This window comes from Agelaius tricolor, unplaced genomic scaffold, assembly GCF_023055355.1.
Source record: "Agelaius tricolor isolate 1412-34295 unplaced genomic scaffold, bAgeTri1.0.p SCAF_2, whole genome shotgun sequence".
In the NCBI taxonomy this organism is placed as follows: domain Eukaryota; kingdom Metazoa; phylum Chordata; class Aves; order Passeriformes; family Icteridae; genus Agelaius; species Agelaius tricolor.
The window spans coordinates 30,366,852-30,386,229 of NW_027269262.1; the positions used below are offsets into that span (position 1 = coordinate 30,366,852).

The following is a 19,378-nucleotide window of genomic DNA, read 5'->3' on the forward strand; positions in this document are numbered from 1 at the left end:
ACTTAAGATTTAGTCCAAACTCAGCATCCTATTTCCTAAGTGCAGCAGCTGTTGGGTATTTTTTCTCAGAATTTAATTTATTTACACATTTCTGTCACATTAAAAATGGACACATGAATAGTTTATTTACATGAGGTCTTTTTTTTTTAAGCAAGAAATGTCACAGGACAGTGAACACAGATGCCATTTATGCAAGGAGAAATAAAAACCCCACATCTATGTCAAAGCATGCAACACAGTAGCAAATATTTTAATGCAGTGTCAAGTAGTTTTCATCCTTGACAACAGAGCAGAAGCAATATTTTCAAAATTAGGTTGCATGCATTAATATACCCTTCTGTAACCCTTCTGCCAAGTATTGCTTGATTGACTGAGGAGAGAGGTTCCTACTGTGCAAATAAGTAAGCGAGTTCCTACATAACACTCTAAGAAAACTAACCACACTTCTCCAGGGACACTTGAAGACAGAAAGTCCTCCCTCACAGGCATTTTATCATGTACAACTTCATCAGGGAAGGAAGAATACAGCCAGCACCCTGGAAAAAGATGAAACTGAAGTATATGTGCAAATAATGCGATAAAAGATGCCTCCCTCTACACGAATGTTGTCAATAACTCATCCTGATCCTTCTCAAAGCATTGATGGGCGTGGAATGTCCCCAGATAATGACTGTGTAACTGTACCACCTCATTATACAACCTTTGGCGATTAAGTGTCTCTCCACAAATTTAACTTTGGCCTATCCCCATTTAAATGGCACAGACCTAAAAGAAGTCACTCACTCCTTTAGCAAAATCCTCCTTGTATAAGGAGATCCAGGAGCATTGCAGCTGGTTATTTGGCCTTTTTCACTTCAGCAAAAGGGTAGACTGTTTTTTGTTTTCTCAGAGGAGAGAGCTTCCATGGCAAGTCAAAGCAGCATTTTCCCAAGGAAGTTATTAAAGAACTGCAGAAGCCTTTAAGAACTGGTGCTATCAAGCCTGCATGTAAATGTGCTTGCAAAATTACCTATATGTCTCTGGGAGCTATAATATCATTATAGCCATTAGATTTTTTTTTACCTTTGAAAGAACACCATTAATAAAGTTTTTGATTGTTCTGAATTAATTTACTGTAATTTCAAACTCTGACAAATATGCAGACAGGAAGCCTCCTCCACTTCAGTGTAATACATATCCTGCTATACATCTTTTAATGACAGCTTATGGAAAACATTAGTAATCTTGAAAACAATCTTTACATTCATATTCTAAAAATCTAACACACCAGTAATCTAAGTAGATTTCATCTAAATTTGCTTCATTCTCTGAGATTCACTGCGTATTTGCCTTTACTGTTTCCTGTCCAATTTGCACATGTATTTTAAATTGTAACACCCAACAGCAACAGGTTTACAATTCTTGAGCATTAGTATGTACAATAATTAATTAGGATACTTAAAGAAAAACATGAGGGGAATTGTCCAGGAAATTCTATTCTGCTGGAAATCTTGATATGCAATTCCAAAACCAAACAATTGGTTTGCTATTCTCTGATGAAATAATAACAAGCAACACATACTTCTCTGCATCCATCAAATGATTTTGTTTCAATACCTCATTTCAATGAGCCGAGTTTCAATCATTAGTTCCTTAACAAGGTAAAGCAGTTAAATGCTTAAAAAAAACAAGTCAAATTTAACTTCATTTAAAGTCACAGAGACTCAAAACCATGGGATGTGATGCACTTTAGGTCTTAACTTCTAACCACATTCAGAGACTAACCTGCAGGTTCCTTTGGATGTCCTCATTGCTTATGTCCAGATGCATCTGGCAGGCTCCAGTGTTACAGAAGCAGCCTGTGCGAACGTGTATGTTGTGGAGACTTGCCATGCTGTCCACCTTCCCAATCCAGCAGAAGACACAGGAGAATGAAAAATAGACATTTTAAAAGTTGTGGTCAACAAGATACAGTGTTTTAAAGGTAGAAATCCATGGAAGTAAATTATTTGTCTAAACAATTAACAACTTACTGAAGCTTTTACCATTCCCATACGGATTTTGCATTTTTCAACTTTGTTACTTCAGCCAGAAGAAAGCAGTGGTAGGAGCAGAGATGTTTACCTTAGCATTGAGCAACTACTCCACAAAAAACACACACAACCAGGTCCTGAGCCTATGAATGCCAGTACATCTGCTGAATTTTAAAGCTGTGAACAGGTTTATTCACATCAGTGCTGCTAATTACAGACCTGCAGCCAGGTGTTACTTGGTGTGTTGTCAGAGCCACCACCTGCAATTGCCTCTGAAGAGACTGAAGAGAAGCCTGGGGCACCTTTTCAGGTAGCTAAAGAAAACCTTGTGCTCCAAGGATCTGAAACTGCAAGTCCTCATTACAGAAACTGATGGGATCTATGGGATTTTGGCACACAACTGCTGGAAGGATCATCCCCTCAGTAAGCAGTAACGTTTGCCAGGACAGGGAATGAACTGGAATGTCTCATTGAATTTTGTACATACAACCCCCAATCTACCAAGTCCCTGGTGCATTTCTTCCTCATGCTGTTTGGTATTACACCATTTCTTTATCATCCACTGAATAATGAATGGGCAGAAATACAATACTTGATGACAAACTGGCATGAATAAATTATGAGAAGGAATGAAAACAATGTGCAAAGAGAACAGAAGAACGTGCCCATATGTGCCTCAGAAGGAGACATATATATGCATGCACTGGGAGGACAGCACTGCAAGGGATACAGATTGTCAGGGTTTCAGAGCACACCTAAGAAACACTACAGGGATCCTCTTAGCACAGCTAAGAAACCATGGAACCTCACTGCAGGAACCTGGAAATGCTTTATATTGATCCTAAAAAGCAAGAGCAGCAGCTGATAAGATTAGCTGAGCTACCACCAGCTATTTCTTTGATGAAAAATGATGAGCATTCCTGGTCAGGACTGCAAGAAAGGACAGCAAATAAATGAATGAAATCTGACCCCCACCTCTACCACAGACTCCCCAAACAACCTTGCACAACTTGCATTAACCCCTTTTGCTCCTTTTATTCAAAAGGAGAGCTGAGATCTTGCCAATGACCACGCTGCAGACTCAGGGGACTCCGCCGCACCAGGGACAGAATCCTCCATGCAGGAAGCTCGGGCTCAGCTGGATGCACAGCAACAGCTCAGCCTGAAGGGGCAGGAAAGGGAGTGTCAACCAACTTACACTAACCACTTCCCTAACTGTGAGCTCATGCTTCGTCTGAGGTAACAGTATAAATCTTCAACCCAGCTTTTGTAGCTGGCTAAATCTCTACTGGCTGTTATTACTTTTAGCATAAATTCCCTCTGTACAGATCAATGGCCCAGTACATATACCAAACACTTTCTGGTATAATTCAGTCTATTTTCTGTCTTGATATGTCAATCTTCTATCTTCTGATATCTCTGAGTTTAACTGTGTGCACCAAGCACTTTTAAAGTCACTCTTCAGTGTCTAGAAAACCCAAGCCTTCTGTTAGAACTTACTCCATGCTAAAATAACTCAACCTAAATAGTATTTAGCTCTGCTAAAAGCAGTTAAGAGTTATTGGTTTGTTTTTTTTTCATATGTGGGACCTAAGGGTCTCTGCACAAAGATGTGCTGTATACAAAAAAAATTCTACATTGCTATAGCGTACAAGTTCTCAAGTTCACATTTCAATGAGTTATGTGCCACTAGTTCACTTCAAAATTGTTTGATTCTCCAAAACAGACATAATCAAAATAAATCCATATATACAGACCTGGAAAGCAGAGAATACAATCAGCCCCAAGATCGCTATTGATGATTAATGCCTTGGAGAATATCTTGTGTTTAAAGCATTTTTCTCGAATTGAAGTTTTAGTAAGAGGCATCTGTTGAGAGAGACTGTTGTGGTGTCGCTAGCTTTGTTTTGTCAGAAGACTTCAATATGGGAACAGTGACATTTTCTTGATGTCTTTTTTAATTTAGATGAGAAAAGTTGTCATTCTGCCATAGCATGGTTTGTCACGGTGCTAGTGACTTGTGGGCGGATCTGTCGTTCTGTTAATCATGACAAGCAAGGCAAAAATCATGACATACTTCACTGCTGAAATCGTACAGTGTTTGGGCTTATTTACTCAGTATACAAAAACCTTTAAAATATAGAATCTTTTTACTATTCATACTTTTTAAAAGGAATGTTCCTGGGGCAGCCTTGTCGATCAAAATGTATGTAGTGTAATACAGTTTCCATGACACATCTTCAAGAAATTCCAAACAGGATTTTTAATTTTTTTTTAAATTTTGTCAAATAAATTATTATTGTTCTTTAATGAACAGTAATTTCACTCTAGCCATGCAATCCAATCCTTACCTACAGTAATACTTTAGTTGTAGTATTTATCAATCTGTACACTGGACCAGGATTACTGAGACATAAAAACATGTTCATTAGAGGAATATGGGAATTGTCATTCAGGAGAAAAAAGGTAAGTTATGAATAGATTTAGTATTAACTGAAGTTCATAATCCCCAATGTGATAATGTGCACAGACCTTGGGAATGTGTTGCACACTTTTCACTGGAAACAATGGCACCATATAAAGAACCAGTAAAGTCAGTACTGCAAAAATATCTGTCCCTTGAATAGATGCTTGGTTTTCCCTTGGACATATGTTTTGATTTCTTCTCATTTATTTTCACCCTTGAAATACACTACTTGGAGAGTTAATTTAATCTCTCTCTGCAGTGCTATCACATAGCAAAACAAATGGAACATAAAACATCTGTTACAGTTATTTTGATAAAGAAAAGCTTCCTTAAATAAAACAAATCTTTAAAATTGTCATAAGGAGCAATAATGGATATTGAACTCAGGGTTATGAAATACAGAATGTCACTTGCAGCTCTGTCTGTAACAGCAGAGGGTGATTTTTGGGAGCCAGGAATTAATTCATCAATGTAGGCACAGAAGCATGAATGGTACTAATGGTAAGTACACAGCTTCATGTACTTGGATTGTCAGTTTTGGTGATTCCCTGGATCTGATACTTGGAATTACTGTGCTTTGGTTTTTAAGAGATTAAAGACTACAATTAAACTGCAAAACAAATGCAGAAATCTTGCAGCATTTTACTGATTTCAGTCAGTGAGGACATGGTAATCAAGCCATCAAGCTATCTTGGAGTCCCTTCTGTCTCTCAGAGCCCCTTGGCATTCATTACTTTTTTTGAAGCTCTTTACTGTGGGCTTGGCCCTGTAGACTGCTTCACACCCCAACACTTCTGATGTCACATTGTCTTGATTTTTGACAAGCAAAATGTGATTTTCACACTTCCAAGTAATGGTCTTTAAATTTAACAAAGATACGTAAAGGAACTTTCCCTAAATCAATTTTTTAAAACAGTTAATTTTTTTCCATCAATGAGCTTTTCTTTAGTGTTCCCAGATAGATCAAATGCTCACCTTTAGAGTTTTTTTCAAAGTGTTCTATCTGATAAATACATTTTTTTTTCATATAAAAACTATTGAGGTGGAGAGCTTTCAGTTTAATGCATTACCCTACGCTAGTCCCCTCTTGGAAATCTGGTATTTCAGTTGATACTCATCAGCTGGAAAGCTCTGAGAAGAAATGAGATTCTGGTCTGTTCTGCTTTCCCATTCCCTGTCACAATGCACTGGTGACTTCTCTGTGTTTGCTAAATGACTGACTTCTGCCAACAATTCACTTCAGGGCTTCTGGGGCACTCAGTGAAAGCTGTAAGTTTTTCTCTTGCTTCAGGTTTCATTGCAATAAGTCTGAGAATGATACTTGCTGTAGGTATGTAAATGCTAAATGAGAGTAAAGATTTGCAAATAGCACATAATTTTGCATTATTCCTAATCAACTAAGTCTAAGACTTTCACCAAGAATGATGAATGCTTTAGAAACCTCTGCTGAAGTCATTCCCATAGGATGCAATTCTGTAGCTCTTATTCAAGCAAGTACTTATTTGTGTAAGTTATCACAAGAATTATTCACATGAATAAAGGAACTTTTTATAACACATCATGAAGTGTTCTGAAAAAAATAAAAATCATATAATTCAATACTGGCAAGTACTGTCCTTCAGGAATTGGGATTAGGACTTCTCATTCTGCTTTCTACAATGCCAATGCCCAAGTACCAGAGCAGTTTGTCTGTCTGATAGATTTGCTCATTACAAGAATTTCATTGCATACCACTGATGGCTGGTTATAAAACAGGCTTCAAGATGCTGTTCTCCACATCCACTGGTAAATTAATTCACTGATTCATGGCATGGAATTGGAGAGAAAGTAAGCTAGCTCTTTCTGTCATCCAGCATTTGACTGTGAAACGCTGTTGCTGATGCAAATGCATACTTAATCTTGTTAAATACAATTTAATAAGAAGTAGGTCAGAAGGAAAAAAAAAAATCAGCACTTGTTTCCAAACCATTTAGTGGGGGGGTAGGGGGGAGAAGGAGGAATTTTACTTGAGTTACAGTATCATTAACTGTTTTAACTGCATCGTTTTCTACAACAAAGGCATTTTTTTTTCCATCTCAGAGAAATAATTTCTATGTGGGCAGATTCTCTCAGTATTGAGTAATCTGATCTTCTCCTTTTTGCCTCTCTAGTTGTTGGTAGTGGTTTAAATTAACCAAAGAGAGGACATATATCTCTTCTTAGTTTTCATCCATTCATCACTTTGACCAAAATCCCTTTGGTAGAAGGCAGTGAAGTATTAGACAGAGATATTAAAATGTATTAATATTGTAAAGTTCAGTGTCCTGAATATACTTGTTCAGTATAAATGCTGTCTTATCAGGAACTTTACAGCCGATGTGATAATTTTCTCAGCTAGTTTTAAAGACAGTCAAATAGCAGGTAAGATTGCATGAGAGAGAAGCAAGCTGGAAATATTGACATAATTCAAAATATGTGGTTTGTCACTCTGCAGGAATTCTCACTTAGGAGATGGCATACACACAGTGAACTGCAGGTTCTTCATGCATAAAGGAGTAACAATAATTTTACATTTCTGATAACCAGAAGCTAGAAGATTTCTTGGGGATAGGGTGGCTATAAAAACAAAATGAAACAATGAAACACAGTCTTGCTAATGGATGACCTAACATTTTTTTCAACTGTTTTTTTTCTTTCCTGCTGAATATGCAAGTGAATTTGAATCCAGCTATTTGAAACGGAACAGACTGATGAGTAAACCAAACACCTTGGTTTTCTTTTTTTGATTTGGTGCCTTAATGACCATAGCTCTCCAACCAATGACATCTTCTCTTCTGGCTTTTTTGGGTTTTTTTCCTCTCCAGTTCAAACTGCATTCATTGATAATAAAAACCTGGTTCACTAAAATGATATCAGGGAAAGGATAGATTTCAGGAAGAAAGCAAAGCAAAGGAACTCAAGCCCTCAGTGGCTTCATAACTGACTTCAACAAAGCATCCTCTTGTGAATCATAGAAAAACGTCTGTATCTCTCCATCCCATTGAGCATCCCCAGGTATTTTGTAGGCTAAAGGCTTTTAGTCAAATTGCTGCTAGTCAGAAATGTTGAAGCTAGAGGAAAACTACACAGAAGACTAAGCTATAACTAATATCAAGAGGGATAAAGGGGAACGTAGCAGACATATACAACCGGAAACAATGCCTGGGAATAAAAATGTGCAGTGCATGCTACTGAAAGTCCAGTGACATAGGTTTAATTCATGTCACAGTCAAAATCTTCTCCACCATTTCCTATTTATTTTAAGGCTCTTAAATCCTCTTCTGTCTGTATTTAACCCCTGAAAACAGGGATAATAGAACATAGGGAGGTTGTGGGGTCAAATTCCCATATTACTTTAGTTACGGTCACAGGATCCTATACAGTGGTGTGGTGGGGAAGAGGGATGTGGGGGCAGGAAGATGCAAACAAGGAAGCAGAGTAACAGAGAAGGTGGGGCCAGTCTCTTTTTGTCTTGAAAGGCTTCAGACGGTGGACTGAAACTAGACACTGCATGCATTCAAAAGCAGCTGATCTGCTTTTACCAAGATCAAGGACAAGGGAATCCAGTCTAAGCTCTCAAAAGTGCAGTTCTTTTCTTGGTACCATGTGGGTTTTTTCCACATTTCTCCCATGTGACAAGGTCTGTAGTTTAGAGTCGCAGTTTGGCCCTGTTACCAAACAGAAAATGTTTAGCCTTCCTCATTCATCTTGGATTCTTTCATCTGAACAACTATGAGCATCTTTCTTTTATCTCTGTTCGTTTCCTTAGCAACGTGCAAGGACACTCCAGAGAAACAGTGTCAGACAACACCTTCAGTCTAGTCTTTCATGAGGCTTTCTAACCTTGATCAGCTCTGATGTGCAGTTTAATAGTAGGCAATTTCAGGCACACTAACTCACATGTGTCGTTGTCCCCCTGCAATGAGATAAAACAGAAAGAACTCAGCCTGTACTCTGCCCCTACTACCTCAGCAGGAAGAGAGCTTCATTACCTACTAACCAGGTTTGCATTTCTCACATTGAGCCTCTGAAGTACAGCACCTCCTTTTGTTCAGTCAGTGATCAACTATTATGATTATGTTCAGATCTAGATCAATGCAGCTGCCTCCTATATTGTGAGCTCCTTTTTGCAAGGGTTGTCTTGGAGCACCCAGTGCCATGTCACAAAAGCAAAGATCCAGATTGTAATGATTTCTTGCCAGTTTGAAGAAACAAGGTACCATTTATTGACACGCCAGTGTGGTTTACTGCATTGCTGCTATCTCCCTGGTCCAAGACACCCACAACACAATTGGAAACTAATTGGAACCAAGGAAATCAGTATATGTTCAACAGGAATCTTCACAACAATCTTTTTTTCCTTATAATCTTGTTTGCATTCTATTGTGCAGGTCCATCTGCCATTCCTGGCTTCCTGAAATCAATGGCTAAATCCATAGCTAAAATCAATAGTGAGTAATCAACTCAGCAATTTTTAGGTAGCTATTGGGAAGATGGCCAAAAATCCCATTAAGCAAGTTAGAGAACATTTTTCTTTCCCTGAGTCATCAAAATTAATATAATGAGTAGTTATGCTTCTAAAAGCATTAGTGTAACTAGCTCAGAGTCATATGACCATTGCTGCAAAGCCATTCTTAGCTGGAATTAAAAATTGCTGGATTTCCATTTTCTGTGGCCCAGATGAAAAAATGCTGCACTTACAAAACTGAATGATTGTTTTACACGGAAGTAAAAATAAACAGATGGGGAAAAAACCCTAAAAAGACTAAATATAAAGAGCAACAAAAATGTCTTGCTTAATAACTTTCTATGAAGATTTATTTCAAATAGGTTAAATGTAGTAGGAGGTTTCCCCCCTCATTGCCCACTTTCTCCTATAGGGATGTGGTATGAATTTCCAGACAAGTACTGACAAGTAGTACCAGACTCTGTTCAGTCTGATCCAAATGACTTGGTATCAACTTCCTGTGCATGGGAAATGCTGTGGCCCACTTTTTTTTTCACTCCTGTAATTCACATGTTGCCATTGCTCTAATTCTGTACACCATGTGTACAGTGGGCTGGAGATGATCTTCCAGTAAAACTAAAAATATTGTCTAAGACACAAACAGCAATTACTTTGAGAACTCAACCCACTTCAGGTATTGCCTAGTCCCTTTTATCAGGTAACGATAAGCAGTGATATGAATATGTATTGAACCAGCTGTGTGTATATACAAATGCATCCGCCACTTGATATCTGAAGATTTGACAGTATTTAACATATTTTCTCTCCACTCCTGTGAGGTGAGAGTAAATTGGGAAGATAAGGCATTGAATCCCTCAAGGTGACACTGAAAGCCTACAGCAGAGGGAAGGCATTACACCAGGCTGTTGCCAGGTCCTGGTTACTAATCTAAGTCTAGCTGAACAATTCCTTAAGATATTACTAAAGGAACAGGATGATTTTAAAAGAGAATGTTGTGAAAGCAAAGCAGTGTACTTACAGTATAAAAGCACTTCCAGAACTGGCTATCACCATGATATTTACCTAGAGCAGCTACTTTTTTGTGCATTTCCCATCCTGCCTCACACCACTTTGTCCTCTGCTACTTTTGTTTGCAGACCTGTCCAAATACAAGCAGATGGAATAATTTCTACCTGCATACACTGCTCTGTCTCTTCCCTCGTCACACCTCACCCATACAACACTGCTTCATGCTTCTTGTCCAATTCTTCCCCCACCTTGGATGTCTGAAATCATCTATTTCTGCTTTTCTGCCCAAACTGGTGTCTCTTCCTTTGCCCAATACATGTAATAATGGAGTCATTCTGGAGTGAGAGAAATTTAGTTTAAATACTAGGAAATATTTTGCAGTAGTGAACATTGTACTGCATGTAAAATGTAAAAATTGCTGCCATCTCTGAGAGTGTAATTATGGTGTGGTTATTTGTTTCTTGCTTTAATGAAGTCCCAGAACAAATTGCCTCTGATAAGAAAGGTTTAAGTAAAGATGACCATCTAAGATATATTTTTCTCCCTCTACATCTCAAACCACAGGGTTGAATTTAGCTCGGCTGCTAAGCTGCTTATGAGAAAATTCACTAACATAGAATGCTTTGGATACAGAAGGAAAAATGAGATTAAAAGGAAAATGAAACTTTGTTTATTGGGGGAGTCTCATACTGATTTTGCCTTCTTCAAGCAAGGTGCTAATAACACCATGGTTGTGGGTTTTATCCTGTATGGGCCATTTACTTAGGGTTGGACTTGATGATTCTTGCAGGTCTCTTCCAACTCAGAATATTCTGTGATCTGGAACTAAAGATTATACTTCTAACATACACTGCTAGCAGAAAGAGGCTACCAGAGTACAGAAGGTGTCACAGTGAGTGGTTGGATGTAAGTGACTTGAGGCCACACATTCCAATGAAAGACCCTGGTCTTCACTTCTGAATGATAGAAAGCAAGGGAGAAAAGGAAAAACCCAGTGGGTCATCAAGTCAATCCTTACTTTACATTAATTTAAGAGTGGCTGAGATGGAGGAAAGTGGTCATCAAACTGTTTTATAGATTTAGACAGAAGGGATGCACACTAGAAGTTGTCTCTTGAGAAATGTTGATTCTTTTCCTTTTAATTGAGAAGTGGGTGAAGAAAGTCAACTCAAAGTCTAGACCTCCCTTCACTCTATCTAGATTGATGAGGGTGAGCCAGGACATGCTAATGTATGCTCCTAGGCAAAACTGATTATAATATATGTGAGCAGGGTTCTCAGTCTTGAGAGGCAAAACTCATTCATATGCAACACTGCAGAAGAGCCTTCCTTAGGCAAACCAAAATGTTTACATTCTCTGTCTCTGGCAGCTATTCCTGTTATAGCAGTTTGTCTATCACACACAAGTGTGAAGTGGTAGGCAAGAAGGCTGAGACTGCTAATGGACTGATGCTCATTCCCTTCCTGACAGGATCTTTAGGGGACATAGCAAGCATATATGTACACTAAGGGAACTTTTGGAGGTGAGCTTATCACAGCAAGTTACTTGTGCTTTAGGTTCAGGCTCCAAGCTAAGGAGTGGTGAAAAAGCAGAGTAGGGATGGATGCTGGTAATCCACAGCTGAAATGTGAAATGATGATCATTTTTCAAAAGACAGCCAGGATGGTTTGCTCACTTTTTAAAGCCCATTACTGGCTCTATTACGCACAGGAGGAGAAAAAAAATATTGTCTCAGAAGATCAGAAGGGAAAAAGAAAAAGTTAGGTAAAGGAAGGGCTATTTTTCACTGCTAGCATAACACTGAACTGAAAGTTGTGGCTGGGAAAGAGCTCTCCAGTGCATACAATTCAACAAATATTTCAGGTAAGCTTCCATCTGGCCATCTGTGTCACCTCTTTACCTTCTTCTGGCTTCCAAACTGACTTTATAGAATAAAATGTGAAGGGATTATAAAATCACTCTGAAATTATCTACTGAATATACAAAGAGAATTTCACAGATCTCATCTCTCTATCAAAACAGAGAGAAGATTTCATAAATTATATTAGCATAAAAGGTCTCCCAGAACAGAGATGGTGATGTTTCTTCACATCTGCAAGTGTGAAGAGAACATACAACATTTGCACTTTGACTCAGTTTATAAGAAATCCACTTTTTTTGTGTGTATGATTGTTGTTTCAAATCTATGTTGTTCTCTTATGACTGTTCCATTTCTTTGACATGCAAATCAGGTTGGACTTCATAGAGTCCTATGCAAGTTTTTGCAGAAAAACAAAAAGATGGCAAGGATGCAAACTGAAGCGGAGTCATTGCTGTCAGTGTTCAAGAGGCTGGAAAAGACTTGGAATGACAGAATACATAACATTCATATATGCTGAAAGCTGCAGATATTCATTGTTAATGAATGAGCTGATGATTCTCTGTGTGAAGAGTTTGCTGCATTAGCTCAGCACCAGATATATATCTGTAACACCATCTTTTGTTACATCACAAGCCCTCTTTAAAGTCTAGGGCTGATTGCTTCTCTTTTTCTGGTAGCCTCCCAAGGAGGCAGAAGATTGACAGTGTGCTGCTTTAATGTCCACTCTTCTGCCTCTATCCTGCAGAGGTCCTTAATCTCTGCTCCTGCACTTTTGCACCTTTCCAAATTACCAGTCTGTCATCTGTCCACACTTCATTAGCACCAAAAACTCTAATGCTGGGGAATTATCCATTCTTGACTAGACAAGTATATATGAGGAAGTCATTTGGCAAAAAGGCCATCTTTATGTCCTGGACCTGTCAAGTACTCGTCATAACTCAAACCCTGATCACAACAGGGGCTTTTTGATGCTGCAGTGCAAATAAACACTTAACAAAATGACAGAGGTGCTACTGCAGAGGACAGGCATCTTGCGTGAAAAGAATACAGGTGTCCTCCCAAGTGATTTCAAGAACAAATTACTACCAATAGTAGTCTGTGAGACAGCTTTACTGAAGGAAATAATTTTCATGGAAAGTATGTGGTGCAGTTCAAAGGAGGAAATTTAACGCAGTTTTAGTGCTCAAAGATGAGGGGTTTATGGAAATTTCAAAATGGTAGTAGTTTAATTTCTAGATAAAGAAATGTTTCATGAAAAATCTAAATTAAAACCAAAGCTTCTGAGCGACTATTGTTGTTTGGGGTCCACAAGTCCCTCTTATTTAATTGTTTTAATTACCATTTGGAGCAAAAAACTCTAAACTAGTATTTAACTGTCAATTAAACCAATGATACATATAGGATACAGCACAAGTTTATTCCAAGTATAATATTCTACGACTGTATTACCCTTCAACAGTCACAAAGAAACATTTAAATGAAAAAGCAATTCAACCAACTTCCATAGTTATTTCACTCCTACCCTATCACTTCTTAACATCCAAATATTCTGTATAATCTATATTGGGACAGGAGGCTATAAAAATTGTTGCCATCTCTGAGAATGCAATCATGGTGTGGTTATTTGTTTTTCACTTTAATGAAATGCCTTCATTTGCTCTTCAGAGCTACAATGAAGGTTTTACTCAAAGATGAACCTGAGATTGTGACTGTTTCCTCTTGGTGCAATTGACCCTATGTATGTAATTCAAGAATGTTTGTGTTTATGGCACAATCTTGTTAGCTCTGGTAATTAAGTTGATAACACTGACAAATAGATTTCAACCATATGAGCAGGTAAGAATTACTTTCTTCCCCATTGCTACACAGACGAAAGACATAATTTTTTCTCTGTTCTCATTTTTCAGCAGTGGTATTACATGTCATGTATTTCACTACACGCCTTTCACATGCTAAATATCTTGGGCTTAGTTCAGAGTTTTGAATATCATGCCAATTATGCAAATCTTGAGGCTTAAATGTAAGCTTGGTATCCTCTGAAGACAGTGTCTACTTATGAAGTCTTTCTTGCCAATCTCAAGTGTTCCAAATAAACTGCTCCAAGCCTCCTCATAATATTTTCTCTGGAATCAGCTGGCCATATCATCCTTTTCAAGCTACCAAACATTCATGTCCAGTCACACTGTGCCCTACAACAGGCAATGTGCACATAACAATTGCCTGTCAGAGAGGCAAATAGAAGTGGTTTGATGCCTGGTTATAAGTAATTAATTATAGATCAGATATCATCCATAAAGGAATAGGACATTAGGTCCTTTCTTTCTCTTTTAATATGCAAAGATAACCTGAGTCATTAACTGGTGTCCACTCATAGCAGGTAAATGCCATCCAATTTTCCCTTCATAAAAAATTCCCCAAAATGTTTTTTGGGAGCCTTCAGAAACAGTCTTCTGCTGACTCCACTGGATTGCATGTGGAGACTGCCCTGTGAATCCACATGAATGTGCAGACCATAAACACCACCAAAGCAGAGACCACTATTCCACTTCCAAACAATTAACAAAAGTATTGGATTTAACTTTGATTTCACTAAACCTATATAAATTTAGACATGCATACAGGTATAAAGAGATTACATAGTCAGTTTGATGAAGGTTTCTTTCTGTTGTATGTATTTTCTTTGTATTCATAAACAAGAAGCAGCAAAGGTTTTTTCTCCCCCATAACTTCTATAGGCTGTCTATGAAAGAATTTCATTCCATAAAGAAGCCAATTATATATATATATATATCACACATGTCATAGCTTTGGAAAGAATAGTGCTTGTTAATTTCTAGAAGTCATTAAATTGCACATTATTTTAATTAAACAAAGTAGTCTAACAGGCACTGCAGATGAGAATGGGATGCATTTGAAAATTTTATAGCTCTTCATTCCACATATGCTAGAAATCTTCGGAATCTGGTGAATAGCACAATCCAGATGATACAGATGAATAAAGAAGCTTTTTATGAGCAGCCACTGTAGCAAACAGGCACAATGGATTCATAAGACTATGAAAGAATTTTTAATTTGAGAGTACGGTTGAGTTTTAAAAAGTGAAACACGGATCAGCCAATTTTACTAAGTTGTGAAAATCAAAAATCAGAATAAAGGTTTTTATTTAATCAAAAAATGGAAGCAACATTAAAGTATTTGGGGAGTTTTACAAACTCAGTTGTGTTAATATCTCCAATCTTTTCTGAACATTGTCACACATATTCAAGGTTACATAAATGACTAATTAATTCCTAAAATGTGGACTGCTTTGAAATGAAATATGGTGAACACTTGCTGCTATTTAATAGCATTGGCTAAAAAACATGCATTTGAAGAAGAACTAATTGAGTACTCTACATTTGGCCATCCCATGTTCATCAGGTAAAAGCTTTACAAAAATGTAAAACTCCACCCTTGCAGCTACAAAACAAATGCTTCACTTCTATTCTCCCTAGTGAGAAATGAATCCCTTCCTGTAGACATATCTCCATGTTCTCCTCATTATCTTATTCTCTCAGGAAACCAAGGGAAAAAAAGAAGAAGCAAGCAAAACAAGAGCACTGTGGTTTCCCTGCCTCCTGCTGATGAGCAAGTGAGCAACTGTCCCCTGTGTGACCCACTGCCTACATGGTGCACAGCCATGCACACAATTATGGTCACTCTCTGCTGAAGGGAGAAAAGCCTAATGAAGCTTCATCTTAAAGACACTTGCTGTACCTGATGGATAAAGGCTACAAAAAGCTGCTGAGAAAGACAGCATTTAAGAATTTATTCAGCTTGAATCTCTCTCTTTACACTGATCGTTCAACTTTATTCCATGGTTGCTCAGGAATATTACAAGAATGTAATTGTTACAACTGAAGGGAAAAGAGAACTCCTTTCATTGGTGACTGCAATATTCTGAGATCTAATTTCACTTGTATGTCAAAGCTCCAAGGCAGTCTCTTTATCAGCTTTTCCAGACTTGCTCTTCAATTCCCAATTTTGAGTACTCTAGAGAAGGAAGCCAGCAAAATATCAAACTGCCTAGTCAATGTATCCTGTTAAAACAGCCCACTTCCAAACTTCCTATTTGTGGAGTAATAAATTTGTAAGATATTGCCTCTGGCTATTACGTATTTTGTATTGTGCTAGCACTATATACCGGATTCTTTTCTACTTATTTAAAAATGGTGTGTATATGCGGTGCAGAGCTATGAAGAAACAAACCCAAAACCTCAGAAAGGACTACTGTGAATAAAAGATTTATGTTAGGACAAAGAATTCATTGTGAGCATGCTTAAACGAAAGTACAACCGTAAACTCAAGTTAAGACAAGAGAAAAACATACCTGTGAAAAGCCGAGCACTTGTCCATTTTCATCGAGCACATTAAAGTTAATGATTGGACCTTGGGCATCAGGATTCCTGAAATCTGTGTCACTGTAAATACGTACTACAGGAGCCCCATTGGAATATTTCAAGTTAGACAGCACAGTGTAGGTGTAGTGAGCTAATGCAAAGGTATGCTGCTTTATTTTCTCCATTCCACCTGCAAAAGAAAAGTGCACACACATGTCAGGTGCATTATTTTTATGGCAATGTAAAAAAAGGATGATTTTTCATGAATGGCGTGGTGTGAGGTAATTAGCACAAAATTGATAGTTTTGTGTTTCTTTAAATGCACATACAATTTTCAAGTCTTTCTTTCCTCATGCAGAAGTTTCAGAAGTGGTGTTGCACCAACGACTTATCTATAGTTAATCTACTGTAGAAAGCTTAAGTTTCACTGAAATGGTTTACAGTGGAATGACAAGATTTATACTTCCAGTGTATACTTAAAACTAAGATGTTCTGGTGCAAATTAATTGAAAAACAAGTTTTTCTCCAGATTTAATTCTGGAGACCATGGGAACACAGACAAATTCTCTATCACAGAAAGCAAACTGTTATGTCTGAGATAAAAATAATAAAATTCTAAACGTAATGACAAAATAAAAATGTCATTTTACAAGGAATTTACTTGAACAATGAAGAATTATTCTTCCACGACTTCTTTCTACAAAAGAAAAAGGGCAGTGTGAATTCTTCATTGACTACACCCATGCAATATGAGGAGTCAAGAGAAACTTTACAGACAAGCTTTTACAGAACTTGGCCTGGGAAAAGCATAAAGAGTAAATTTTCTCTTTTTGATACACTGTGCAGTTTGGAAAAGAGAACTGCAAAGAATTCCTGACAGATGAAGATCTCTTCAACATCTCTGCTCTTTGAGGAGAGGTTGTGTTTTTGCTAGATGTCCCTTTTGAAGGAGACTCCATTATGCACACTGTGCACTGCATTATGGTGGGTCTAAACCATGTGGAAAGAACAAAAACAGGTGAAGAATCATCAAAGACCTCTTGAAGTAGAAGAGCATTTTTCTTATTGGGTTTTAGACCCAGAGCATTTTCTGTAATGCTGAGTATCCTATTTGAGGCTTACGATCATATTTCACATTTTATTTTACTTTTTTTATTAATCTTTGTAATTATGAATCTCACACTTTCTTCTGTGCATATTACATTTATATCTGAGTATGTGTAAAGTTCCACACTTGAAAATTTGTAATCTTGTTGACTTTTGTGCCTTTATTCATAAAAATTCTGTGTCATTTATGAATGTATATAAAGGGAAAAAAAAGATATTTCTCCTGACACCCAGAAGAATCTGTTATTTTGCTTTTTTTTTTTGAGTTTCTCTATGATGTCTTATCTCCTTTAGATAAGCTGGGAGAGAATACATTATAAGCATAGTAACAGATTAGATATAAGGTAGAAGCATATTTTTTTGGTGCTGGAGAATAATAAAGAGGAATAAGATATTTAATGAGATACTAACATGCAAAGTATTTGCAAGGAGGCATGCCAGGAGCTAATCAGTGCAATTTCTAGATGTTAGCCACAGTAAACTTGGTAAGCATCTCTAGAAGATTTTGGTCTGAAAGATGATTTGTACTTTTAGAGTCTCTGAGAAAAGATTGACTAGTCAGAAATGTCCTAGTCATTGTTGGGTAGAAGAGTCTTGAAACAGCAAAAAAGGAAACCAAAACCACACACACACACACAAGAAGTTATTTCTGAGCATTTGCCAGAAAGTAGCTGTCTTAAGAGAAGTGACTGCCTTGTCAGCTTCTGAGATGTGTCTAATCTCCTGATTCAGAGCTTTTCCAAACTGACAGGAATCTTTTAATAGAAGATTAAACTACTGTCCTTGTGCCTGGTTGAAGAAATCACTTATTCAGAAATTTCAGTCACTTATTCACAGCAATCATCCCTGCTATCATTTCTACATTGTTTTCAGCTATTTTCCTTTAAAGTTTCTTAATCACATTTCCTTGTTCATTAGCGAAAAGCTGATGAGCCTTTTAGTTATTTATTCTGACAAATCCAAATGCAATAGCCTGCAGTTGCTTTCCTTCCCTGTGATTGGAGATGGGAAGCTGTGTTGCCAGGGTCCCATATTTTTAAGAAGCAGAATAGGTGGTAATTAGGCCTGATGTCACAGAAAACCTTGTGGAAAAACTGCCAACAATCTGAAATCTATTCTGACAGAAAAAGGGATATATTCAGAAAATAGCTATGATTTATTTTTATTTTGTTCAACAAAATTATCTGTACTGTGTATTATATAAATACAGTGCTTACCTCATCTCCCTTCTAGGAGTAAGAAGGAAGGGAAAATAAAAGCCAGAACAAATCTCTATTTGAGAATAAAAGCAGTAACACATCATAAGCCACCTTCTATTTTGTAAGACTTACAGTTCAGAGAAATCATCGATATTTCGTCTCAAGAACTTGCTAGGAAGGACTCAAGTACCCTGACTTCTTCTCAGTTTAGGGTTTTTATTTCCTACAGGTGCATTATTTCATTAAGCTGAATTGAATCTAGTTGCTCCTGAAAATTATTTTAAAATTAGGAACAATTTATGCATTCTATAATTTGGATGAGAATTAATCCCATGTCTAAATTACTTTAGATGAAGTCTATCTAATACCATCCACAGTATTTATGTGTGTAGGAAGACATTCAGCACAGAGAATGTTCACAGACTACAACCTGCACTCATTAGTAACGTTGTGGTAAACTTTTTGAGCAGAAGAGATTGGCAAAGCAAGCTTCTACTTACTTTTGTGTACAAACCTCCTTGCCAAAGTATTCTAGCAAACCTGTGGAAATGTTGGTACACCTCATATTGCTGATATAGGTTTGCACACTACAGCATTCTGATAGGTCAACACCATCTCAGACCTGCCATCCCATATTATACCTCAGATTGGCTATTGTAATGGAAACAAACACTGTTCAAGTATGGAAAATTCAGAGTGCCACTGCACTGGATAACCCACACATAAATTTAGTGTCAGCTCTTCCAAAGGAATTGCATGTATGCATATGCCTCTCCACAGAGACTGTGGGACAGTTAAGTCATATGGAAGAGAAGGAGAAGTCATGCCACACTTACAAGAGGGTACAGACTGTGTGCAT

The 19,378-nt window shown here is 37.5% G+C and overlaps 1 protein-coding gene across 1 annotated transcript in view; it reads right to left on the bottom strand.

The window, feature by feature from the left end:
* The window catches only part of MOCOS (molybdenum cofactor sulfurase), a 211,179-nt gene that overhangs the window by 36,465 nt on the left and 155,336 nt on the right, over positions 1 to 19,378 (bottom strand). The window contains exons 6-7 of the mRNA XM_071455205.1: positions 16,204 to 16,403; positions 1,765 to 1,881 (exon numbers count right to left, since the gene is read on the bottom strand). Of these exons, the coding sequence (XP_071311306.1) occupies positions 1,765 to 1,881; positions 16,204 to 16,403 (317 nt within the window). The remainder of the gene's footprint in view (positions 1 to 1,764; positions 1,882 to 16,203; positions 16,404 to 19,378) is intronic.